Consider the following 26790-nt stretch of genomic DNA (forward strand, 5'->3'; position numbering starts at 1 on the left):
TTTATAATCCTTTGGGTATATGCCCAGTAATGGGATGGCTGGGTCAAATGGTATTTCTAGTTCTAGATCCTTGAGGAATCGCCACACTGTCTTCCACAATGGTCGAACTAGTTTACAGTCCCACCAACAGTGTAAAAGCCTTCCTATTTCTTCACATCCTCTCCAGGACCTGTTGTTTCCTGACTTTTTAATGACCACCATTCTAACTGGTGTGAGATGGTATCTCATTGTGGTTTTGATTTGCATTTCTCTGATGGCCAGTGATGATGAGCGTTTTTTCATGTATCTGTTGGCTGCACAAATGTCTTCTTTTGAGAAGTGTCTGTTCATATCCTTTGCCCATTTTTTGATGGGGTTGTTTGATTTTTTCTTGTAAATTTGTTTAAGTTCTTTGTAGATTCTGGATATTAGCCCTTTGTTAGATGGGTAGATTGTAAAAATGTTCTCCCATTCTGTAGGTTGCCTGTTCACTCTGATGGCATTTATTTTTGCTGTGCAGAAGCTCTTTAGATTAATTAGATCCCATTTGTCAATTTTGGCTTTTGTTGCCATTGCTTTTGATGTTTTAGTCATGAAGCCCTTGCCCATGCCTATGTCCTGAATGGTATTGCGTAGGTTTTCTTCTAGGGTTTTTATGGTTTTAGGTATAACATTTAAGTCTTTAATCCATTTTGAATTGATTTTTGTATAAGGTGTAAGGAAGGGATCCAGTTTCAGCTTTCTCCATATGGTTAGCCAGTTTTCCCAGCACCATTTATTAAATAGGGAATCCTTTCCCCATTTCTTGTGTCAGGTTTGTCAAAGATCAGATGGTTGTAGATGTGTGGTATTATTTCCGAGGGCTCTATTCTGTTCCATTGGTCTATATCTCTGTTTTGGTAGAACTAATGGTCTTCTAAAAACATACCTCACCAAGCTCAGCTTTCAACTTAAAAAAAGACTGGATAGTACTTTTACCAATTGTCCTCCTTAGAATTAGAAACTGTCCTCGAGAAGCTACAGGGTAGTCCATTTGACTATATGCACGTAACTTCTTGTTGGGCCCCCACGTCTTGCTAGACACCAGCCCTCCAGGCGACTATCTTCCAGTCCTCCAGCAGGCTAGACAGGAAATTCGCCAGGCTGTTAATATTCTCTTGCCTACTCCAGATTCCCAGCCATATGAAGACACCCTAGCTGGATGATCAGTTCTTGTTAAGAATCTGACCCTTCAAACTCTACAACCGCGATAGACTGGACCCTACTTAGTCATCTATAGTACCCCAACTCCCGTCCATCTGCAGGACCCTCCCCATTGGGTTCACCATTCCAGAATAAAGCTGTATCTTTCAGCCAGCCAGCCTGATCTCTCCTCTTCCTCCTGGAAGTCGCAAGTACTCTCCCCTACTTCCCTTAAACTCACCCGCATTTCTGAAGAAGAGTAATAACACTTACGAATCTAATACATCCCTTCATTCTATTAGGTCTATTCGTCCTTACCCTACTTTTTGCAACAGGGCTTTAGGAAGTCACCCCCACTACTTGGACTGCACCCCAAAAACTTGTCATCCCTACTATCTTCTGTCTAGTCATACACCTATTCACCATTCTCAACTACTCGTAAATGCTCTGCCCTTGTTTACGCTGCCAGTTTACACTTTTCCTCCAAATCATCATAACTGGTATCTCCTGGTTTTACCTCAAATTGCCACCCTTAACACTCCTGGAGTGAATAGAAGATCTTCAGTGGCAAGATACACTCCAATTCTTCTATCCTGATGAAGTCCCTTTTTTTTTTTTTTACTTTTCTACTCACTCTTATCCTTGCCCCCATTCTCCAGTCACTCTCTACCTCTCCCTAGTTACCTCCAGCATAGTATCAATCTTATCCACTCTCTCCTCACTGCCTCCAATCCTTCTCTAGTAAAGAATTGTTGCCTATGCGTTTCCCTTTCTTCCTGCTCTGACACAGCCATCCCCGCTCTACAGACTGACTGAGCTACCTCTCTAGTCTCCCTACACCTCCAAACCTCCTTTAATAGTCCTCATCTTTACCCGCCCAAGGAATTTCTTTACTTTCTAGACAGATTTGATGAGAGTTCCCCAGAGATTTCGCACCAAAAAGCTGCCACACTTCTCCGCATCTAGTTATGTCAATTCCACCCCCCCATATTTGGACACCTAACCACACAAACAACTATCCCTGTTGCTGCTCCTTTATGCTTCTCCTGACAGCAGCTTACTGGAATCCCTTTAGGCAACCTTCCACAGTCCAAATGTTCCTTTACTCTTTATCTCCAGAACCAAGCCACACACATTACCAAACAGATGGGAGTATTCCAACTTCACATTACTGATAAGCCCTGTATCATTATTGACAAACTAAAAATCATTGGCAGTCACTATTGTTTAGGAAGACACCTACCCTGCATCTCACTCCATCCTTGGCTACCCTCCACCTGCTCATTTGACTCTCCTCCTGGCCCCTCCTCTTGCTTGCTTATACCCTGCCCCATGAATAGTAATGAAGGGCTACTCATAGATACTATGCACTTTCTTATACACCATGAGAACCCAACCTCTCCCTCTATGCAGTTGCCCCATCAATCCCCACTACAACCTCTAACGGCTGCTGCCCTTGCTGGATCTCTAGGATATTGGCTGCAGGACTCCTCTTTCAGTACACCCTCTCACATTTTCACTTTACATTCCCAGTTTTGCCTGACACAAGGTCTCTTCTTTTTCTTTGGTTCTTCCACCACATGTGCCTACCTGCAAACTGGACGGGCACATGTACTCTAGTCTTCCTTACCCCCAAAATCCAGTTTACAGATGGGAACGAACAACTGCCTGTCCCCCTCATGACACCAACACGACAAAAAAGAGTCATCCCACTAATCCCTTTACTTGTGGGTCTAGGACTTTCTGCCTCCACTATTGCACTTAGAACTGGAGTAGCAGCTATCTCAACCTCTGTCACACCATTCTGCAGCCTCTCTAATGACTTCTCTGCTAGCATTACAGATATATCACAATCTTTATCTGTCCTCCAAGCCCAGGTTGATACTTTAGCTGCAGTTGTCCTCCAGAACTGCCAAGGCCTCGATTCACTGCAAAGACAGAGCTCAAAACCTCGCTAGTCAGGCAACTAATTACGCTGGACTCACCTGGCCACTCTCTAACTGGGTATCCTGGCTTCTTCCAATCATTAGTCCTCTAATACCTGTCTTCCTCCTTCACTTATTGAAGCCTTGTGTCATCTGATTAATCTCTCAATTTCTACAAAACTGCATCCAGGCTATCACTAATCACTCTATACAACAAATGCTGCCTTTAACAACCCTACAATATCAACCCTTACCCCAAAATCTTACTTCAGTCTAATCTCTCCCACTTTAGGTTCCCGCACCACCGCTAATCCCGCTCGAAGCAGCCCTGAGAAATGTCACCCATCACCCCTCCATACCGGCCCCAAAATTTCACCCCAAGTTTTCATTATTCTTATTATTATTTTTATTTCTTATTAACATAAAAAAAAAACAGGAACATAAGATCCTCTGAGCTGGCTGCACCATGGTCAAACCATTGTGACATTCCTCCGCCCTTGCGATAATGTACTTTGTGATACTCTTTGTTCTGTGAATGTAATTTGTAACATTCCTCCCCACCCTTGTGGATGTAATTTGCAACACCCTCCCTGCCCTTGTGTGGGCGGCAAGCCACCCAGGCGCCGAGGCAAGAGACCGAGGACACGAGCTGTTCCAGTATAATAAAATATAAAACAAGAATAGTTATACCAGATATAGATCTTAGATATGATTATATATGAATATCATTAATCATTAGTTTGTAGTAATTACTCTTTATCCCAATATTATAATAATCCTCACTCTATAATCATAATCTAGGAAAAACCAGGCCATACAGAGATAGGAGCTGAGAGGACATAGTGAGGTGTGACCAGAAGACAAGAGTGCGAGCCTTCTGTTATGCCCAGACAGGGCCACCAGAGGGCTCCTGGGTCTAGCAGTGACACCAGCGTCTGGGAAGACGTCCATTGCCAGGCGGACAGTGGTCTAGCGGTAGCAAAGTGTGTCAAGGAACAACACCCGCTACTTAGCAGACCAGGAAAGGGAGTCTCCCTTTCCCCGGGGGAGTTTAGCGAAGACTCTGCTTCTCCACCTCTTGTGGAGGGCCTGACATCAGTCAGGCTTGCCCGCAGTTATCCAGAGGCCTAACCATCTCCCTGTGATGCTGTGCTTCAGTGGTCACACTCCTAGTCTGCCTTCATGTTCCATCCTGTACACCTGGCTCTGCCTTCTAGATAGCAGTGTAAAATTAGTGAAAGTACTAAAAGTCTCTGATATGCAGAAATAATGGTGTAAGCTGTCTTTCTCTGTCTCCTCTCTCTCTCTGCCTCAGCTGCCAGGCAGGGAAGGGCCCCCTGTCCAGTGGACATGTGACCCACATGACCTTACCTATCATTGGAGATGACTCACACTCTTTACCCTGCCCCTTTTGCTTTGTATCCAATAAATAACAGTGCAGCCAGACATTCGGGGCCACTACCAGTCTCTGCACATTGGTGGTAGTGGTCCCGGGGGCCCAGCTGCCTTTTCTTTTATCTCTTTGTCTTGTGTCTTTATTTCTACACTCTCTCATCTCTGCACACAGGAAGAGACCCACTGACCCTGTAGGGCTGGTCCCTACACCCTTGTGAATGTACTTTGTAACATTCCCCCCAGCCCTTGTGACAATACACCCTCCACTGCCCTTGTGAATGTACTTTGTAACACCCTCCCCACCCTTGAGAATGTACTTCATAACGTCCATCCCCTGCCCACAAAAAAAATTGCTCCTAATTCCACCACCTATCCCAAACCTATAAGAACCAATGATAATCCCACCACCTTCACTGACTCCTTTCTCAGACTCAGCCCACTTGCACCCTAGTGAATAAACAGCCTTCTTGCTCACACTAAGCCTGCTCAGGTTGTCTCTTATACAGACGCATGTAACATTACTGTAAAATGAGATCTTGTGGGATGCAGTGGCTCATGCTTGTAATCTCAGCACTTTGGAGGCTGAGGTGGGTGGATCCCCTCCCAAAGTACTGGGATTACATGCGTGAGTCACCATGACCAGCCAGGTATTTCTTTATAGCAATTCAAGAACAGACTAATACACATGACTATTTCCAGGCTATTTTGTACCAATAGTCTAGTTGTCTGTGTACAATGCAACAGTATCTTTTTTAAATAGGACTAGAAGGAATTTTATTAATTTTTTTTGCACACAAAACAATAAACATTTTCTAAAAATACATACAAACAAAAAGATGCATATCAAACATATTAGGAAGGTTGCACATGGGAAGACGGGGAATGGAAATGGGGGGTGGGAATTAAATAAAATAAATGAGAGAGGGACTTTGTATGGATCAATGATAATAACCCAATCCTCTATTTGACAAAGAAGAAGGAGAAGGAAGAGGAAGAAAAAGCAAGTGGGATAAAGGATCAGAAAGGGAGGAAAATAGAAAAAATTACAGTATGACTCCAGGGTAGACCTGTTTTGTTGTCACTGGGTTGGTTGGTTGGTCTGTTGTATTTTTCATATGTTTCGCCATGTTGGCCAGGCTGGTCTCGAACTCCTAGCCTCAAGTGATCAACCTGCCTCGGCCTCCCAGAGTGCTGGGACTACAGGCGTGAGCCACCACGTCCAGCCCCCACATTGCGTCTGGCCTCCGTGGTAGACCTCCCAGACGGGGAAGCCGGGCAGAGGCGCTCCTCACTTCCCAGATGGGGTGGCCAGGCAGAGGTGCTCTTCACATCCCAGATGATGGGCGGCCGGGCAGAGGCGCTCCTCACTTCCCAGATGATGGGCGGCCGGGCAGAGGTGCTCCTCACTTCCCAGATGGGGCGGCCGGGCAGAGACGCTCCTCACTTCTTCCCAGATGGGGTGGCCAGGCAGAGGCGCTCCTCATTTCTTCCCAGACGTGGCGGCCGGGCAGAGGCGCTCCTCACATCCCAGACAGGGCGGCCGGGCAGGGGCACTCACTTCCCAGACGGGATGGCCGGGCAGAGGCACTCCTCACATCCCAGACGATGGGCGGCCGGGCAGAAGTGCTTCTCACTTCCCAGATGATGGGCAGCCGGGCAGAGGTGCTCCTCACTTCTTCCCAGACGGGGCAGCCAGGCAGAGGTGCTCCTCACTTCCCAGATGGGGCAGCCGGGCAGAAACACTCCTCACTTCTTCCCAGACGGGGCGGCCGGGCAGAGATGCTCCTCACTTCCCAGATGGGGCGGTCGGGCAGAGGCGCTCCTCACTTCCCAGACAGGGCGGCCGGGCAGAGGCACTCCTCACTTCCCAGATGGGGCGGCCGGGCAGAGACGCTCCTCACTTCCTAGATGGGGTGGTGGCCGGGCAGAGGCGCTCCTCACTTCCCAGATGATGGGCGGCCAGGCAGAGGCGCTCCTCACATCCCAGACGATGGGCGGCCAGGCAGAGACAATCCCCACCTCCCAGACAGGACAGCGGCCGGGCAGAGGCTGCAATCCCAGCACCCTGGGAGGTCAAGGCAGGCGGCTGGGAGGTGGAGGCTGCAGCGATCCAAGAACACGCCACCGCACTCCAGCCCCGGTAACACCGAGCACCGAGTGAGTGAGAGTCAGTCTGCAGTCCCAGCACCTCGGGAGGCTGAGGCGGGCAGACCACTCGAGGTCAGGAGCTGGAGACCAGCCTGGCCAACATGGCAAAACCGCGCCTCCAGCCAAAGGGCAAAAACCAGGCAGGGGTGGTGGTGCGCGCCCGCAATCCCAGGCAGCCCGCAGGCCAAGGCAGGAGAATCACGGGAGCCGGAGGCAGGGAGTCTGCAGCGTGCCCACTCTACTCCAGCCCGGGCAACAGAGGGAAGAAAAGAAAGGAAGGGAAGGAAGGAAGGAGGGAGGGAGGGAGGGAAGGAAGGAAGGAAGGAAGACAGTATCTTAATTACTACAGTTTTAATCTTGATATTCATTAAGGCAAGTTCTTCCACCTTTTTTATCAGCTGGGTCTTGATTATCCTTGTCTATTGTTCTTCTATATACCTTTTAGAAACAGTATTTCAAGGGCGGGCATGGTAGCTTATGTCTGTAATCCTAGCACTTTGGGAGGCCAAGATGGGTGAATCACCTGAAGTCAGGAGTTTGAGACTAGCCTGGCCAACATGATGAAACCTTGTCTCTACAAAAAAAAAATACAAAAAATTAGCCAGGCGTAGTGGTGCATGCCTGTGATCCCAGCTACTCAGGAGGCTGAGGCAGGAGAATCGCTTGAACCTGGGAGGTGGAGGTCACAGTAAGTGGAGATTGTGCCACTGTGTTCCAGCCTGGGCAACAAAGTGAGACTCCGTCCCCCCCCAACAAAAAAAAAAAAAAAAAATTCTTATTGCTTCTTTCAGTAATTTCCCATGTTTTTTCTATTCTCTCATTCTAGAATGCCTTGTAGCTGGATATTGAAACTTTTTGCTTATCTCATACATTATTTAATTTACATCCTTTCCAGCACTTTTCTTTTTAAACTGAATTCTGTGAAACATTCCTTCACTTAATCTTTGAGATCTTTCTTCTTTTTTAATTTGAGTATTACTGCTATGAATTTCCCTCTTTTCACTGCTTTTACTGTATCTGTCCATTCAGGCTGCTATAACAAAATACCATAGACTGGTGGTTAATAAACAACATAAATTTATTTTTCTGAGTTCTGGAGATCAAGTCAAAGCTCAAGGTACAGTCAGATTCAGTGTCAGGTCAGGGCCCTTTTCCTGGTTCACAGACAGCCATCTTCTTGAAGTAACCAAATACAGTAGAAGTGGCATGAAATATCTTTGGGGTGTCTTCCATGAGGGAGGTAATCCCATTCTGCAGAGCCCTCATGACCTCATCATGTCCCAAAAATCCCAGCTCCTAATACAATCACTTTGGGAGTTAAGATGTCAAAATATGCAAGTTGAGGAGACAAAATTTATTTATTTATTTATTTTTTTATTTTTTTGAGATGGAGTCTTGCTCTGTCACCCAGGCTGGAGTGCAGTGGCGTGATCTCGGCTCACTGCAAGCTCCACCTCCTGGGTTCACACCATTCTCCTGCCTCAGCCTCCCAAGTAGCTGGGACAACAGGTGACTGCCACCACGCCTGGCTAATTTTTTTTTTTTTTTAGTAGAGATAGGGTTTCACCGTGTTAGCCAAGATGGTCTCAATCTCCTGACCTTGTCATCTGCCCACCTTGGCCTCCCAAAGTGCTAGAATTACAGGTGTGAGCTACTGTGCCCAGCCGAGGAGACAAAATTTAGACCACAGCAACATCTCATAAATTTTGGTATGCCATGTCTTTGTTTTCATTTTTCTCAAGATGTTTTCTAATTTACCTTGCAAATTATTGCTTCACCCATTGATAGATCAGGAGTGTGTTGCTTACAATAAAACATATTTGCGAATTTTCCAGTTTTCCTTGTTTTTCATTTCTTGTTTCATTCTATGTGACTTGAAATGGTACTTTGTATTTTAGTCTTTTTCATTTCATTAAGATTTCTTTTGTGGCCTAACATATGGTTTCTCCTGGAAACTATTCCACATACACTTGAGAAAAATGTGTTCTCTCCTGTTGTTGTGTGAGTTGTGCCTGTTAGAGCCAACTGGTATATAGTACTTGTCCTATTTCCTTCTTGATATTATAGGTGGCTATTCTACCTATTAAGTTGAAAGTGGTATATTGAGGTCTCCAATTATTATGCAGAATTGTCTATTTTTCCCTTTAATTTTGCCAATATTTACTTCATGTATTTTAAGCTCTGATGTTTGATACATATAATTTTTTTATCTTCTTGATGGATTTTACCTTCTATCAATATATACTGTCATTCACTCTCTCTTCTATCAGTTTTTGACTTCAAGTTTACTTTGTCTGATATTAGTATATCCAGCCAAATTCTCTTTAGGTTACTATTTACATGGAATTATCTTTTTCCATTATTTAACTTTCAACCTTTTTTGTTTTGGACCTAAAGTGAAGGACGGCCGGGTATGGTGGCTCACACCTGTAATCCCAGCACCTTGGGAGGCTGAGGTGAGCAGATCTCCTGAAGTCAGGAGTTTGAGACCAGCCTGGTCAACATGTCAAAACCCTGTCTCTACTAATACTACAAAAATTAGCTGGGCATGGTGGTGGGTGCCTGTAATCCCAGCTATTCAGGAGGCTAAGGCAGAAAGAATTGCTGGAAGCCAGGAGGTGGAGGTTGCAGTGAGCCGGGATCTTGCCATTGCACTCCAGGCTGGGCAAAAGAGCGAGACTCCATCTTAAAAAAAAAAAAAAAAAAGTGAAGGACAACATACAATTGGATTGTGTATTTTAATCCATTTTGCCAAATTATGCCATTAGATTGGAGAAGTTATCCCATTTACCCTTCGTATAATTACCAATAAAAAAGACTCATTTTGCAACTTTGTTACTCTTTTTCTGTATGCCTTACAGCTTTTTGGTCCCTCATTTCCTGCATTACTGCCTTTTTTGTTAATTTGTTTTTGTAGTGACATCTTTTCTTCTTCTCATTTTATGTATATTCCATTGATATTTTATCTGTAGTTACCTTGGGGATTTTTTTTTCTTTTTTTGAGATGGAGTATCATTCTTGTTGCCCAGGCTGGAGTCCAAAGGTGTGATCTCGGGTCGCTGCAACCTCCACCTCCTGCATTCAAGTGATCCTCCTGCCTCAGCCTATCGAGTAGCTGGGACTACAGGCACGTGCCACCACACCCAGCTAATTTTTGTATTTTTAGTAGGGACGGGGTTTCACCATGTTGGCCAGGCTGGTCTCAATCTCTTGACCTTGTGATCCACCCACCTCGGCCTCCCAAAGTGCTGGAATTAGAGGCATGGCCTGGTCACCATGGGGATTAAATATAACATCCTAACATCCAATGTACAGTCCACTGTCCAGTCCTCACTCCTCCCACATGCTGTTCTTATTACAATATAGAAAAAATTCTACTTAGGGGAAATTTTAAGAGCAATTAAACTTTTCAACCACAGAAAATTTACTGTCCATGACAATTTGTCATGGACAGTAAGACACATAGAAAGGCAATCTCATTTTCATGTCATTTATTTCAATTTCTCCTCTAGTATGAATTATCTTGTGTACAGTAACAATAGTACCTGAAAGCTTCCCATAACTCCTCAGATTCATAGTTTATTCTTCCAGTGAATATTTTCAGAGACACTTAAGGAATATGTATGCTAAAAGTATTACCAGATTTTTTTTTTTTTTTTGAGATGGAGTTTTGCTCTGTCACCCAGGCTGGAGTGCAGTGGCGCAATCTTGGCTCACTGCAACCTGTCTCCTGGGTTCACACAATTCTCCTGCCTCAGCCTCCCAAGCAGTTGGGATTACAGGTACCCACCACCATGCTTGGCTAATTTTTGTATTTTTAGTAGAGAAGAAGTTTAACCATGTTGGCAGGCTGGTCTCAAACTCCTGACCTCAAATGATCTGCCCATCTCAGCCTCCTGAAATGCTGGGATTACAGGCATGAGCCACCACGCCCAGCATATTCCCATATTTTCACATTCATATAGCTTCCTTGCAGTGTGGGTTTTCACCTGTATAGTAAGACTTGTAAAATGGATGCAACATTTCCCTCGTTCTGTATTATCAAGATTTCTCTCCAGTATGAATTATCATTTATATTAAAGGATGAAATAATACATGTGTGTATGTGTGTGTGCATATATATGTGTGTGTGTGTATATATATGAAGACATTCCCATATTTCTAGCATTCATAATGTTTCTGGCCTCTTTGAGATTACCAAATATTAACACATGAGGCAGAAATAAAGATCTCACATCTTACCTCCATAGGGTTTCTCTCCAATGCACGTTGACTTAGTAACACTGGAAGAATTCTTAACATACCTTAAATTGATGAGGTTTCTTATACCTGAAACTGTCAGAAATTTCTGAAGGCTGTCCCAGATTTCTTACATTTATAGGCTATCTGCCCATTGTGAGTTCTTTGATGTTGTTATTAAAAGGTATAAGTGAAGATCTTGTAGTCTTTACACATGTAGGGTTTTATACCACTGTGATTCTCATGTGGATACTAAATCCTGAGTACTAAGTAAATGTTTTATCGCATTCCTTACATACAGAGGCTTTTTCTCCAGTGTTGATTACGAAGTGCTATGAAGCCTTGTGAAGTATTTTAAGACTATCTCTCATTCTTACCTTCAATTGGCTTTTACAGTAATTTTTGGTATGAAAAATGAACAATATGCTGGGTGTGGTGGCTCATGCCTGTAATCCCAGCACTTTGGGAGGCCAAGGCAGGCAGATTGTGAGGTCAGCAAATGGAGACCATCCTGGCTAACACAGTGAAACCCTGTCTCTACTAAAAATACAAAAAATTAGCTGGGCATGGTGGCACATGCCTGTAGTCCCAGCTACTCAGGAGGCTGATGCGGGAGAATTCCTTGAACCCAGGAGGCAGAGGTTGCAGTGGGCCAAGGTCGTGCCACTGCACTCCAGCCTGGGCAACAGAGGGAGACTCTGTCTCAAAAAAAAAAAGAAAAGAAAAAGAAACAATAGTGGAAGAAACAAAGGCTTTACCACGTCTTAGAACCAGATTTTTCTCCCAAAGTTGATTCTTACACTTTATAAGGTGTGAAGAATTACTACTCTTGCCTATTCCTTATATCACTGGGACTTGTGTCCATATAAAATTCATTCCTATTATATAAGAAATGGAAATTCAGTAAAGGTTGTCCATATTCTTTACCTTCATATGATTTTTTTCCAGATGAGTTTAGACATAAATACTAAGATCTGAGGAACACTTCAGGTTTTTTCACATGCCTTAGTTCTTAGATGTTTAGCAAGTGCTGAAGATTGAGTGAAGTTTTTCCCACATTTCTTACATTCATATGGTTTTGCTCCAGAGTGAGTTCGCATGTGAACATTAAGGCATGTGGAATACTTGAAGGCCTTCCCACATTCTTTACATGCATAAGGCTTTTCTCCTGTGTGCTTTCGCATGTGCATATTAAGATTTTTGGAACAAGCGAATGCTTTACCGCATTCCTTACATTCATAGGCCTTTTCTCCAGTGTGAGTTCTTAAATGGGTACTAAGGCCCGAGGATTGAGCAAAAGCTTTCCCACATTCTTTGCATTCAAACGGCTTCTCTCCAGTGTGAATCCTTACATGTTGACTAAGCATTGAGGAATTATTAAAGGGTTTCCCACATTCTTTACAGTCATAGGGCTTTTCTCCAGTATGTGTTCTCATGTGTAAAACAAGTCCTGAGGAACAAGTAAAAGCTTTCCCACATTCCTTACATAAATATGGCTTCTCTCCACTGTGAATCCTTACACGTTTTGTAAGGTATGAGGAATGAATAAAAGCTTTTCCACACTCCTTACATTCATATGGCTTTTCTCCAGTGTGAATTCGTATGTGTAAAATAAGTCCTGTAGATCTAGTGAACGCTTTTCCACATTCCATACATACATAGGGCTTCTTTCCACTGTGAATTCTTGTATGATCAGTAAGATATGAATAATGGGTGAAGGCTTTCCCACACTCTTTACATTTATATGGTTTTTCTCTAGTGTGAGTTCTGATGTGTAATTTAAGTCCTGTGGATTGAGTGAAAGCTTTACCACATTCTTTACAGACATAAGGCTTCTCTCCACTGTGAATTCTTCCATGTCCTATAAGGTGTGAGGAATTACTGAAGGCTTTCCCACATTCCTTACATACATAGTGTTTGTCTCCACTGTGAGATCTTATACGTACCTTAAGGGATGACTGATTAAGAAAAGTTCTCCAACAATCTTTGCATTCACACAATTTCTCTTGTGTGTGAGTTTTATTCTGCCTAGTAAGATTCGGAAACTGGTTGCAGGCTTTTTCATGTTTAACACACTTAGGCGTTTTCCCCTCAGCATGACTTTTCTTGTAAAAACTATGAGGAAAGTTCTTTCTTAAGGCTTTTCCACTCTGATTATCCTCAGAAGTTTTCTCTCCAGTGTGAGTTCTCATGTGAGTCATAAGAAATGGGTGTTCACTGAAGACTTTTCCAGAATGGTGAGAGTCATAGAGTTTCTCTGCAGTATTGCTTCTCTCCTGTTGAGATATAAAAGATGAATAAAGAATTTCTCACATTCAGTACGGTAACAGAATTTCTCCCCAATCACAATATTTATGCATTGGAAATATATTTAAACATTTTAACATATCCATTATATGTACAAAGTTCCAGCCCCATTTTTGAGTTAAGCTGAGTAATAGGACAATGAGGCCACTAGCCTGCCTATATTCTCTGTGTTCACAGAGCTTTTTAGAAAATCTGTCTGATATATATTTATTTATTTATTTATTTATTTTGAGAAAGATTCTCACTCTATTGCCCAGACTGAAGTGCAGTGGCACAGTCTCAACTCACAGCAATCTCCACCTCCCGGTTCAAGGGACTCTCACGCCTCAGCCTCCCAAGTAGCTGGGATTAGAGGATGTGCCACTATGCCCAGCTAAGTTTTGTATTTTTAGTAAACACAGATTTTTGCCATGTTGACCAGGCTGGTCTCCAACTCCTGGCCTCAAGTGATCTGCTTGCTTTGGCCTCCGAAAGTGCTAGGATTACAGGCATGAGCCACAATACATCTGAGAATTATTTAGACTAAGTTATGGGCTGGGCACAGTGGCTCATGCCTGTAATCCCAGCACTTTGGGAGGCCAAGGCAGGTGGATTGCTTTGAGCTCAGGAGTTTGAGACCAGCCTGGACAAAATGGTGAAACCTCATCTCTACAAGGAAAAAAAAAAAAATCAGCCAGGCATGGTGGCTCATGCCTGTAGTCTCAGCTACTCAGGAGGCTGAGGCTGGAGGATCATTTGAGCCCAGGAAACAGAGGTTGCAGTGAGCCAAGACTGCACCACTGCACACCAGCCTGAGCAACAGAGTAAGACCTTGTCTCAAAAATAATAATAAAGTAAAATAAATTATGCACCAAAAGCGGAGTTGTATGTTTGTGGATGTTTATTTGTGAGATCTCTGAGAAGAAATACGTTTGCAGTAAGTTTAGAGTGCTTCCCATATTCATGATATTCAGAGACTCTCTTCAGACTTTGTTTTCTTTAGGTAAGTGCCATTTTCCTCATGTAATTTTCATGAATATTGTGCTTCTTGTCCTCGTGTGGAAGATTTCATCCCTTGGAAATCTTACCAATTGTATTCCATTTGGTGATCTTTCTGCAGAAATATCTTGCAGCAGTGGGGAGCCTTTGGTTTTGAGTTGCAAATCCAATTCTGAAATAAGGTGAAAAATGCAGCTTGGGAGAAAAATTGTGGAATAAAGTCACTTAAAAGCCTATGGGGCTGGGTATGGTGGCTAACGCCTGTAATCCTAGCACTTTGGGAGGCCTAGATGGGTGGATTACCTGAGGTTAGGAGTTCAAGACCAGCCTGGCCAACATGGCGAAACACCGTCTCTGCCAAAAATACAAAAAATTAGCCTGGTGCAGTGGCGTGTGCCTGTAATCCCAGCTACTCGGGAGGGTGAGGCAGGAGAATCACTTGAACCCAGGAGGCGGAAGTTGTGGTGAGCTGAGATCCATCACTGCACTCCAGCCTGGGCTACAGAGCAAGACTTTGTCTCAAAAAAAAAAAAAAAATGCCTAAGGAACAGAAATAGCATAATCAAATGTGGCAGAATGAAGAACTCCAGGGCTCTTTCCTACTACAATACAACTAATGAGTTCAGAAAAGCTATCAGAATCAACTGTGCCGGGCTGGGTGCGGTGGTTCATGCCTATAATCCCAGCACTTTGGGAGGTCAAAGCAGGTGGATCACTTGAGGCCAGGAGTTCGAGACCAGCCTGGCCAACATGGTGAAACTCCATCTCTATCAAAAAACACAAAAATTAGACAGGCGTGGTGGTGCACGCCTCTAGTCCCAACTACTCAGAAGGCTGAGGCAGGAGAATCACTTGAAGCCAGGAAGCTGATGGAGGTTGCAGTGAGCCAAGATGCCACCACTGGACTCTATCCTGGGCAACAGAGAGAGACTCTGTCTCAAACAAACAAACAAAAAAGAAATGCTTTGAAACTAAAAAGAGCTGATAGCTACACAACACTAAAATGGTAAATTTTTGTATATTTTACGTAAAAAAAGTACATGGCACATTTGTATATCTTTCCAAACTTGCATAAAACATGCTAAAAAAGAGTGAAGCAAATGGAAAGATGGACTATAAAGAGTTTGGCTATGTCAGAAGTTTTGCAATGATAAAGATATGGTGTCAAAACTATCACTACACCTGTAATGCCAGCAGCACTTTGGGAGGCTGACGTGGGTGGATCACAAGGTCAGGAGTTCGAGAACAGCCTGGCCAACATAGTGAAATCCCATCTCTACCAAAAATACAAAAAATTAGTTGGGCGTGGTGTTAGGCGCCTGTAATCCTAGCTACTTGAGAGGCTGAGGCAGGAGAATTGCTTGAACCCAGGAGGTGGAGGTTGCAGCAAGCCGAGATCGTGTCACTGCACACCAGCCAGGGCAACAGTGCGAGACTCCATCTCAAAAAACAAACAAACAAACAAACAAACCTGTATTACTTATTATCCAAGTAATAATATGCAGAAAACTGAGGCTGACAGTAAGCAAAAAGATGGGAGAATCAAGAAAGCAATATAAGAAGGTGTTGGCAAAGGACCTACATACATAAGATGGAATTTTCAAATAAGGCAGACAAACCTTTCTGAGAACAGAAAAAAGGTTGAGAAGATCAATGGAAATTTAAAGATGAGAGGAGTTGAAAGTATCTAAGGAAACCAAATGGCCTCAGCCCTCTCGGGAAAACAGTATACCCTGAGAAGTTTGCAAAGTAACATTTCCAATGTACTGCATGTCTCCCAGGCTGGCACTGCTCTTCATAATACCATATCTGCTTATGAACTCACCTTGCAGAACTCCTGTCACTTCTGTCCTCAGCTCTTCCATTTGTTCCAATCCAGACATGAAACAGGGTTTGCATAATTCAACCCTGCTGGAGGGAAAAATGCACAAAAGAAGAGGCCCATGCAAGACATAACACCATGTCCTCGAATGGGGAACCAATACTTTTGCCTTCAGGGATTCTGAAGACGGTCAAGTGTAACTTTACAAACAGCAAACTAATCATATAACATTTCCAATATGTGCACTAAAACTATTTTTAAAACAACAAAAATGTCGGCCGGGCATAATGGCTCATGCCTGATACCCCAGCACTTTGGGAAGCCAAGGCAGGCAGGTCACTTGAGGTTAGGAGTTCAAGACCAGCTGGCCAATGTGGTGAAACCTCCTCTCTACTAAAAATACAAAAATTAGCAGGGCATGGTGGCATGGGTCTGTGGTCCCAGCTACTCAGGAGGTTGAGGCAGTAGAATTGCTTGAGCCTGGAAAACCAAGTCCAACTTCATACACATTTAAAGTCTTAAAAGTTTTTAATCCATACATGAAATAAACTCATTTACTTAAATCTTTATTTTCATGGGGAATCCTCTACACCAGGGTGTCCAATCTTTTGGCTTCCCTGGGCCACACTGGAAGAAGAAGAATGGTCTTCGGCCACATATAAAATACATTAACACTAACGATAGCCGATGAGCTACAACAAATAAACCAAAAGAAGTCTGTGCATAAATCTCATAATGCTTTAAGAAAGTTTACAAGCTTGTTCTATTAAGTAATGCCCAGGCCAGGCACGGTGGCTCACGCCTGTAATCCTAGCATTTTGAGAGGTCGAGGCAGGTGGATCACCTGAGGTCAGAGTTTGAGACCAGCCTGGCCAACATAGTGAAACCCCGTCTCCACTAAAAATACAAAAATTAGCTGGCCATGGTGGTGCACACCTGTAATCCCAGCTACTTGGGAGGCTGAGGCAGGAGAATCACTTGAACCCAGGAAGGGAAGGTTGCAGTGAGCAGAGACTGTGCCACTGCACTCCAGCCTGGGCAATAGAGCCAGACTGTGTCTCAAAAAAAAAAAAAAAAAGGAATGCCTACTGGCTACAGTCTATGCCTGTCTTGCTTATTATAGTACCCCCATTTGACAGCAAACATTTAAGAAACATTGATTTCCTAAAGGGGTCAGTGAAGAAATGATGCCAGTTTTACCTAGTATAATGAGATTCTTGTAGTTCTCCAACATCACATCTCTGTAGAGATCTCTCTGGGTTTGATCCAACAAAGTCCACTCCTCCTGGGGAAAGTCCACAGCCACATCCTCAAAGGGTCACTAAGTGCTAAACCATTAAATACATGCTGGCTTCAGCTAAGTACCATCTTCTTTGATGTTCTGAGAAAAGTGTATGAAGGACTAAGGAAGACTAGAAGCCTGCAGTACTCCCAGGCCTCAGGCCTCTTCTCCTCTATATAGATACTGTCTTGCAACTGCATCCAGTCACATGGACTTATCAGCATCACTGAAACACGACTAAACTGATCTTACTACAGCTTTACAATGAGCTCTTCTGGCCTTAGTCCTCTTCTATTTACAGTTGCAGTCTGCACTGAACATGTTGCAGCACTATGTAAAATCTAATAACAAATGAATTATCTCCACAGCGACACAGAAATTCCTTCAGATTAGACACCTCCATTCCCTTCTTATAATCTGTCATAACACTCGGCAAAACAATGAGCCAACAAGCATGACTGAGGATCAGAATTACTAAATATTGAGATAAAACAATAATTTCCATTGCAATCTCTGTACAACCTGAGATGGCATGGTTCCTAGAGAAATTCACCTGGGGAGTTATTTCCTGAGCAGGACCATCATTTCTTTAAGATGCTTGAATACACGATAAGGAGGTAAGGCTACCTGATGATGGCTACAAGCATAATATTTTGAAGTTAGGTCTGCTTTCCACTTGCCTGAGAAGAATCCATCAGTAACCCAGCCACCAGCTTTGCCTCCTCAAAGTCCCTCTCATGAAGACAGAAAGTGTCCTGGAAAAAATGACCTTTGGGAAAAGAATAATGGCATGTCAGTTGGATATATCAAACAAAAAGTATTTCAGGCTGGGCACGGTGGCTCACACCTGTAATCCCAGCACTTTGGGAGGCCAAGGCGGGCAAATCACTTGAGGTCAGGAGTTTGAGACCAGCCTGGCCAACGTGGTGAAACCCTGTCTCTATTAAAAATACAAAAAAAAAAATTAGCTGGGTGTGGTGGCACATGCCTGTAATCCTAGCTACTCGGGAGGCTGAGGTGGGGGAATCACTTGAACCTGGGAGGTGGAGATTGCAGTGAGCCAACACCATGCCACCGCACCACAGCCTGGGTGACAGAGTGCAACTCCATCTTAAAAAACAAAAAAATAGGCTGGGCGCAGTGGCTGATGCCTGTAATCCCAGCACTTTGGGAGGCCGACGCAGGCAGATCACAAGGTCAGGAGATCAAGACCATCCTGGCTAACACGGTGAAACCCTGTCCTACTAAAGATACAAAAAAATTAGCTGGGCATGGCGGCATGTGCCTGTAGTCCAAGCTGCTGGTGAGGCTGAGGCAGCAGAATGGTGTGAACCCAGGAGGCGGAGTTTGCAGTGAGCTGAGATCGCACCACTAGCACTCCAGCCTGGGTGACAGAGCAAAACTCCGTCTCAAAAAAAAAAAAAAAAGCAAAAAAACAAAAAACAAAAAAATAGAGCATTTCCATACCCTGCATCTCAGACATAGTCTTTTCCATGACATGCCTCCCAATTGTAATACTATTCTGACACTTAGGCCGGGCGCGGTGGCTCACGCTTGTAATCCCAGCACTTTGGGAGGCCGAGGCAGGCGGATCACGAGGTCAGGAGATCGAGACCACGGTTAAACCCCGTCTCTACTAAAAATACAAAAAATTAGCCAGGCGTGGTGGCGGGTGCCTGTAGTCCCAGCTACTCGGAGGCTGAGGCAGGAGAATGGCATGAACCCAGGAGGCGGAGATTGCAGTGAGCCGAGATTGCGCCACTGCACTCCAGCCTGGGCGACAGAGCGAGACTCCGTCTCAAAAAAAAAAAATACTATTCTGACACTTAATACTCTAGTTGGGCCAGGGGGTGGCTCATGCCTGTAATCCCAACACTTTGGGAGGTCGAAGTAGGAGGATGGCTTGAGGCCAGGAGTTAGACACCATCCTAGGCAATATAGTAGACCAAGTCTCTTCATTAGAAAAAAATAAATAAATATATACATATATATGAAGACAAACAATAAAAGAAAAAATACTCTAGTTGACTTTGCCTAGTAACTATCCGACAGTAAGAATATTTTTATGTCTGGCTTCTTTCAGTCAGCATTATGCTTATGAGGCACACCCAACTTGTATTCATCCACCTGTGATTTTGTTCATATCTTTGCTGAAGAGTATGTCACAGAGGCTGGGCATGGTGGCTCATGCCTGTAATCCCAGCACTTTGGGAGGCCAAGATGGGCAGATCACTTGAGGTCAGCAGTTCAAGATCAGCCTGGTCAACACAGTGAAACCCCATCTCTACTAAAAATACAAAGAAAAATTAGCTGGGCCTGGTGGCTCGCACCTGTAATCCCAGCTACGCAGGAGGCTAAGGCAAAAGAATCACTTGAACCAGGAAGGCGGAAATTACAGTGAGCCAAGATTATGCCACTGCACTCCAGCCTGGGTGACAGAGCAAGACTCTATCAAAAAAAAAAAAAAAGCCACAGAAATAAATACACCACAATTCATCCATTCTGTGGATCCACATTTGGGTTGTTTCTAATTTAGGCTATTTCAAATAATGTGATGAATAACTTTTACATTTAGCCTGGCACACGTATGCATGTTACATCACCAAGTCCATATTTAGTTGATACTGTTTAAAATGTGGCCGGGCACAGTGGCTCACAACTGTAATCCCAGCACTTTGGGAGGTCGAGGTGGGTGGATCACAAGGTCAAGAGATGGAGACCATCCTGGCCAACATGGTGAAACCCCATCTCTACTAAAAATACAAAAATTAGCTGAGCGTGGTGGCCTGTGCCTGTAGTTCCAGCTACTCAGGAGGCCGAGGCAGGAGAATCGCTTGAACCCGGGAGGTGGAGGTTGCAGTGAGCCGAGATCATGCCACTGCACTCCATCCTGGCAACAGAGCAAGACTCTGTCTCAAAAAAAAAAAGGTGTTCTTATCAGCAATGCATGCATATCTTAAAGAAGACTTGATATTGTCACTGACTTTAGTTATGCTTTTATTTATTTTATTTTTTTTGTAGAGATGGGGTCTCGCTATGTTGCCCCCAGCTGGTCTCAAACTCATAGCTTCAGGGGCTCCTCCTGCTTCTGCTTCCCAAAGTGCTGGGATTACAGGGGTGAGCCACTGTGCCCGGCCTAGTTTGTTTTATTTATTTATTTATTTATTTATTTATTTATTTATTTGAGATGGTGTTTTGCTCTTGTTGTCCAGGCTGGAGTGCAATAGCACAATCTCAGCTCACCACAACCTCTGCCTCCCAGGTTCAAGCGATTCTCCTGTCTCTGCCTCCCAAGTAGCTAAGATTACAGGCATATGCCACCACACCTGGCTGATTTTGTATTTTTAGTAGAGGCAGGGTTTCTCCATCTTGGTCGGGCTGGTCTGGAACTCCCAACCTCAGGTGATCTGCCCACCTCGGCCTCCCAAAGTGCTGGGATTACCGGCGTTTAAGTCACCGCATCCGGCCAATACACATTGATCTACACAAGAGATGCAAAGAAACAGAAAACATGCAAAATATTAACAAATGGTTAGTCTACAACAAGGATATATAGTAGGTGTTCAATATTCTGGCCTTTCACATTTTCTTCAGTTTAGAATATTCAATCTACAGATAGCCTGGGCAACAAACCAAGACCCTGTCTTTAAAACGTAAATAAATAAATAAAAATATATGAGGGGGAAGGCCAGGCGTGGTGGCTTATACCTATAATTCCAGCACTTTGGGAGTCCCAGGCGGGTGGATCACGAGGTCAGGAGTTCGAGACCAGCCCAACCCACATGGTGAAACCCCGTCTCTACAGAAAATATAAAATTAGCCAGGCGTGGTGGCACATGCCTGTAATCCGTTACTCGGGATGCTGAGGCAGGAGAATCGCTTGAACCCAGGAGACGGAGGTTGCAGTGAGCCTAGATCATGCCATTGCACTTCAGCCTGGGCAACGAGCGAAACTCCGTCTCAAAAATATATACATATACGAGGGGAAAAACACTGAATCAAAACACGTCTCTTTCACAGTTAATACAACTGTAATTTCTAATACTGGCATAATGAAGCCTGCATTCTACTTCCTGGAAGCCCCTCCGTTTTGAAGCTCTTTGGGAGGTAGGGACCTACGAAGTTCAGCTGCTGTTGGTCTCAAAAACACAGCTGTGTATTGCTACTTTGCTTTATAACTGTGGCAATATTTGCTTTTATTTCTAGAAACCTACAACTCCTGCACACTTGAAAAAGCATTTAACTGCTGAGCAATTTCTCAAACTTCAATAAGCGATGCCCCCCCCCACCCCCCCTACAGCCAGAGCATCTCCTCCGTCCAGGGCTCACCGGGACGCACTGCAATCGCCCGGTCGGTGACAAAAGGACGCTGGGGCCCTTTTCCACAACAGCGGAGATGCTTTTCCTTCTGGAGAAAGGACACAAAGGTTGACTGGCTGCTTTTAAACAGAGGGGCACGGTGGTTGGAGAAAAAAACACGTCTCTACCGGGGACCCTGGGCCAGGCCGACTGGTGCGGGCACAGCGGGAAGAGGCGCTCCGAGGAGGCGGCGGGGGAAACCCCTGCCTCGGGGTCCTGGCGGGGAGGGGGCGCCGCTTCTCCGGAGCAGCCGCGGGAGGCCGGCGCGTCTCAGACCTAGCCGAAGCGCGGGGCGGCGCCCTCCGACCCTCACTCCGCCTCCCGCTAGGCCCTCCTGCCCGGCCCTGCCTAGGTTGAGCATGAGTGCCGGCTGAGGTGAAAACCCACCTAGGAAGCTGCTGGAGAGCGGGGAATAGGTATAGCGGCGCACCGGCTCGCACTTCCGCTTCCGGTTGCGCACCGCATTAAGTGTAGGGGGCCGAACCCCAAGAGCTTTGGAATGAGGATGATGCGAAGCTGAGAGAAGAGCTGGGGCCGCCTCTTCGACACGCGTACAGAAAAGTCCCGTTTTCTCGCATCCAAGGTGGACCAGGATCCAGATCAATCTGTCTATATTGGGAACGCCGCCGTACCAGGAAACCCAGCGCCAAGGGCCGGGTTGGAGGCGGGGACCGGCCCAGGGGGCGGGGCATGCGTGGAGGCGTCACCCAAGGCTTGGACTACAGGCAGCAGGATGCTCATCGAGTGCTTTTCTTTAATTTTTTTCTTTTTATTTTTAGTTTTGTGAGATAAGGCTCCGGTTTGTCGCCTAGGCTGGAGTACAGTGGCTCCGTCATAGATCATTGCAGCCTGGAACTCCTGCGCTGAAGCGATCCTCCCGCCTCAGCCTCCGGAGTAACTTGCACCACAGTTGCGCCCATCACGCCCAGCTAAGTTATCTTTTTCTAGAAACTTGGGCCTCACTATGTTCCCTAGGCTGGTCTCAAACTCCTGAGCCTAAAGGATCCTCCCCTTTTGGCCTCCCTAGTAGCTTGGACCGCAGGTGAGTGCCACCACGCCCGGCTAATTTTATTTTTCTTTTTTTTTTTTTGTAGAGACAGGGTCTCTGTTACCCAGGCTGGTCTGGAACTCCTGGGCTCGAGTGATCCTTCCACTTTGGCCTCCCAAAGTGCTGGGATTATAGGCGTGAGACACCACCCTAGGGAAATTCTTTTCTGCAGGATTTTCTCCTTGTTTCTTCAACCCTCTGCAGGGTTATAAACATATTTACAAAGAAAAGCCCGCTGTAGTCCTAGCCACTGCGGGAGAATCGCTTGAGCCCAGGAGTTCGAGACCAGCGACACCCTGTTTAAAAGATTAACCTGATGGGGCTGGCGGCGGTGGCTCACGCCTGTAATCCCAGCACTTTGGGAGGCCAAGGAAGGCGGAACACCTGAGGTCAGGAGTTCCAGACCAGCCTGGCCAACATGCTGAAACCCCATCTCTACTAAAAATATTTTTAAAATAGCCGGGCGTGGTGGTGGGCGCCTGTAATCCCAGCTACTCGGGAGGCTGAGGCAGGAGAATTGCTTAAACCTAGGAGATGGAGTTTGCAGTGAACCGATACGGTGCCACTGTACTCCAGCCTGGGTGACAGAGTGAGACTCCGTCTCAAAAAGAAAAAAAGATTAACCTGTTAATCCATAAAATGGTCTATGCCTCTGATACATTCAGTTCCTTCTTTAGGCCTTTAGTTTTGTTGCAATACAATTATAGCATACAATTCGACCGCCCCGTCTGGGAAGTGAGGAGCGCCTCTGCCGGGCCGCCCATCGTCTGGGAAGTGAGGAGCGCCTCTGCCCGGCCGCCCCGTCTGGGAAGTGAGGAGCGCCTCTGCCTGGCCGCCCATCTTCTGGGAAGTGAGGAGCGCCTCTGCCTGGCCGCCCATCATCTGGGAAGTGAGGAGCGCCTCTACCCAGCTGCTGTGCAACCTTCCAAGTGTGAAGTGACAGCCTTCATTGTAGAATGAATGAAGACACTGGCACTGATTATATAACACCTTGGCAGCTATCTCAAGTCATTGATGGTGGAGGTATTGGAATTTTAGAAGAAAGCAAACACACAAATTTGACTAACGGCGATTTTGTGACTTCTTTCTATTGGCCCTGGCAAACCAAGGTTATTCTGGATGGAAATAGCCTTGAAAAGTGATATATATATGAACGTATCTGATTTTTTTCCCCGTATAATTCTTACTTTGTGTATTTGATATTCAGTTGTGTTTGTAATCACGGAAAAATAAAAGCATATATAAAAAGAAAAAAACAATTATAGCATAAAATTAACTCATTTAAAGTGTACAGTTTCGTGGCTTTTTGTATATTCATATATTTGTGCATCGATCGTCACAATCAATTTTAGAACATTTTCATGACCACAAAAATAAACCCAGTACCCTAGCCATCATCACCCAATCCGCTCATCCAGCCCTACCACCACCCCCAGCGTCCAAAGCAACAGCTAATCTTTCTGTCTGTATAGATTGCCTACTGTAGATATTGCCTGTAGAATTAGAATTTAAAACACGTGGTGTTTGGCTTGTTTCATTTAATGTTTTCAAAGTTCATCCAATTAGCATATATCAGTACTTAATTTTTTTTACTAAATAAGATTCCATCGTATGGTTATATCATAACATCAGTTGTTGGATATTGGGTTTTCTCTCTCTTTTTTTTTTTTTGGCTTTTTTGGATAATACAAGACGCATTTTAAGCAGTGGTCAAAGGAAAATTCATATTCCTAAACACTTTTGTCAATAAAAATGAGAATAGCTGGGTGCAGTGGCTCACACCCGTAATCCCAGCACTTTGAGAGGCCGAGGCAGGCGGATCACCTGAGGACAGGAGTTTAAGACCAGCCTGGCCAACATAGTGGAACCCGGTCTCTACTAAGAAATACAAAAATCAGCTGGGCATGGTGGCGCGCACCTGTAATCCCAGCTTCTTGGGAGACTGAGGCAGGAGAATGACTTGAACCTGGGAGGCGGAGGTTGCAGTGAGCCAAGATGGCGCCGCGGCACTTCAGCTTGGGCAACGGAGAGTGACTGTCTCAAAAAACAAAAAAAAGGAATAAAAAATAAATCCGCAGCTCAAAAAATAAAACCTAGAAAAAGAATATCAATGTAAACCAAAATGGAAAAAGGTTTATTTATTTATTTTTTATTTCAATAGCCTTTGGGAAACAGGTGGTTTTGGGTTACATGGATAAGTTCTTTAGTGGTGATTTCTGAGATTTTGGTGCACCCATCATCCGAGCAGTGTATAATGTACCCAATGTGTAGTTTTGTATCCACTTTTACCCCTCACCCTCCTCCCACCCTTCCCCCAGAGTCCCCAAAGTCCATTCTTTCTTTCTTTCCTTTTTTTTTCTTTTTTCTTTTTTGTTTTTTCATTTTGAGACAGAGTCTCACTCTGTTGCCCAGGCTGGAGTGTAGTGGCATGATCTCAGCAACCTCTGCCTCCCAGGTTCAAGCGGTTCTCTTGCCTCAGCCTCCTGAGTAACTGAGATTACAGACATGCGCCACCATGCTCAGCTAATTTTTATATTTTTAGTAGAGATGGGGTTTCGCCACATTGGCCAGGCTGGTCTTGAACTGCTGGCCTCAAGTGATCTGCCCACCTCGGCATCCCAAAGTGCTGGGATTACAGGCGTGAGCCACTGCACCCACCCAAAGTTCATTATATCGTTCTTAGGCCTTTGCATCCTCATAGCTTAGTTCTCACTTGTAAGTGAGAACATATATATGGTTTTCCATTCCTGAGTTACTTCAGTTAGAATAATAGTCTCCATCCACGTTGCTCAGAATGCTATGACTTTCTTGCTTTTTATGGCTAAGTAGTATTCTGTGGTATATATATACCACATTTTTGTTATCCCCTTATTAGTTGATGGGCATTGAGGCTGGTTCCACATTTTTGCAATTGCAAACTGTGGGCTATAAACGTGTGTGCAAGTGTCTTTTTTTTTTTTCTTCTTTTTGAGATGGAGTCTCACTCTGCTGCCAGGCTGGAGTGCAGTGGCCTATCTTGGCTCACTGCAACCTCCACCTCCTGGGTTTAAATGATTCTCCTGCCTCAGCCTCCCGAGTAACTAAGACTACAGGTGCACGCCACCACGCCCAGCTAATTTTTGTATTTTTAGTAGAGACGAGGTTTCACCGTGTTGGCCAGCATGGTCTCGGTCTCTTGACCTCGTGATCTGCCCACCTCAGCCTCCCAAAGTGCTGGGAATACAGGTGTGAGCCACCGTGCCCGGCGTGTTTCAGACATTTTTAAGACTATGTCCCATTCATTTAAAATACTATTTTTCCCCATTGAATTGTTTTGACACCTTTGTCAACCATCATAAGACTGTAAATGTGAGCTTAGATGTTTTAAATGGAGAATTATACCAAACCTTCCAAGTTCAGATATTCCCAGTGCTCCATAATTTAAGAACAATGAAAATGAAGAAACCCTTCCTAATTCCTTTTATGAAGAAAGTATAACATTGATACAAAATGCGGTAGAGGCTGGGCATAGTGGCTGACACCTGTAATCCCAGCACTTTGGGAGGCCGAGGCAAGTGGGTCACCTGAGGTCAGGAGTTCAATACCAGCCTGGCCAACATGATGAAACCGTCTCTACTAAAAATACAAAAATCAGCTGGGTGTGGTGACATGCACCTGTAATCACAGCTACTCAGGAGGCTGAGGCAGGAGAATCGCTTGAACCCAGGAGGCAGAGGTTGCAGTAAGCTGAGATCACACCATTACACTCCAATGGTGACAGAGCAAGACGCCATCTCAAAAAAAAAAGTGGTAGAGTACAAAAAATGAAAAATTGCAGAACCATATCAATTATGAATATGGATTCAAATATGCTGTTAGCTATTAACAAATAAAATACAAGACCACATTAAGAAAATAACTATCCCCATGTGAAGTTTAGCATAAAACAGCAATATTAGTGCAGCTATTAGAAAATCCATTAAATAGTCCAGTTGTGGTGCCTCATGCCTGTAATATCAGCACTTTGGGAGGCTGAGGTGGAGGTTGCATTGCCCAAGCTCATGAGTTCCAGACCAGCCTGGGCAACATGGTGAAAGCCCATCTCTACAAAAAAGACAAAAATTAGTCATGTGTGATCTCAGCTACT

At 44.7% G+C, this 26790-nt stretch overlaps 1 protein-coding gene across 1 annotated transcript; it reads right to left on the minus strand.

Annotated features, from left to right (window-relative positions):
* Positions 1-9860: 9860 nt before the first annotated feature.
* On the minus strand, positions 9861-22285 carry ZNF846 (zinc finger protein 846). The gene is given in 7 exon segments (XM_058425309.1): positions 9861-13144; positions 14243-14325; positions 14457-14507; positions 17176-17290; positions 17292-17303; positions 17938-18026; positions 22004-22285. Coding segments are annotated over 6 exon segments (1566 nt in total). The 5' UTR covers positions 17953-18026; positions 22004-22285; the 3' UTR covers positions 9861-11854.
* Positions 22286-26790: the final 4505 nt, after the last annotated feature.

Source organism: Hylobates moloch, unplaced genomic scaffold, assembly GCF_009828535.3.
Source record: "Hylobates moloch isolate HMO894 unplaced genomic scaffold, HMol_V3 SCAFFOLD_12, whole genome shotgun sequence".
NCBI classification, from domain to species: Eukaryota; Metazoa; Chordata; class Mammalia; order Primates; family Hylobatidae; genus Hylobates; species Hylobates moloch.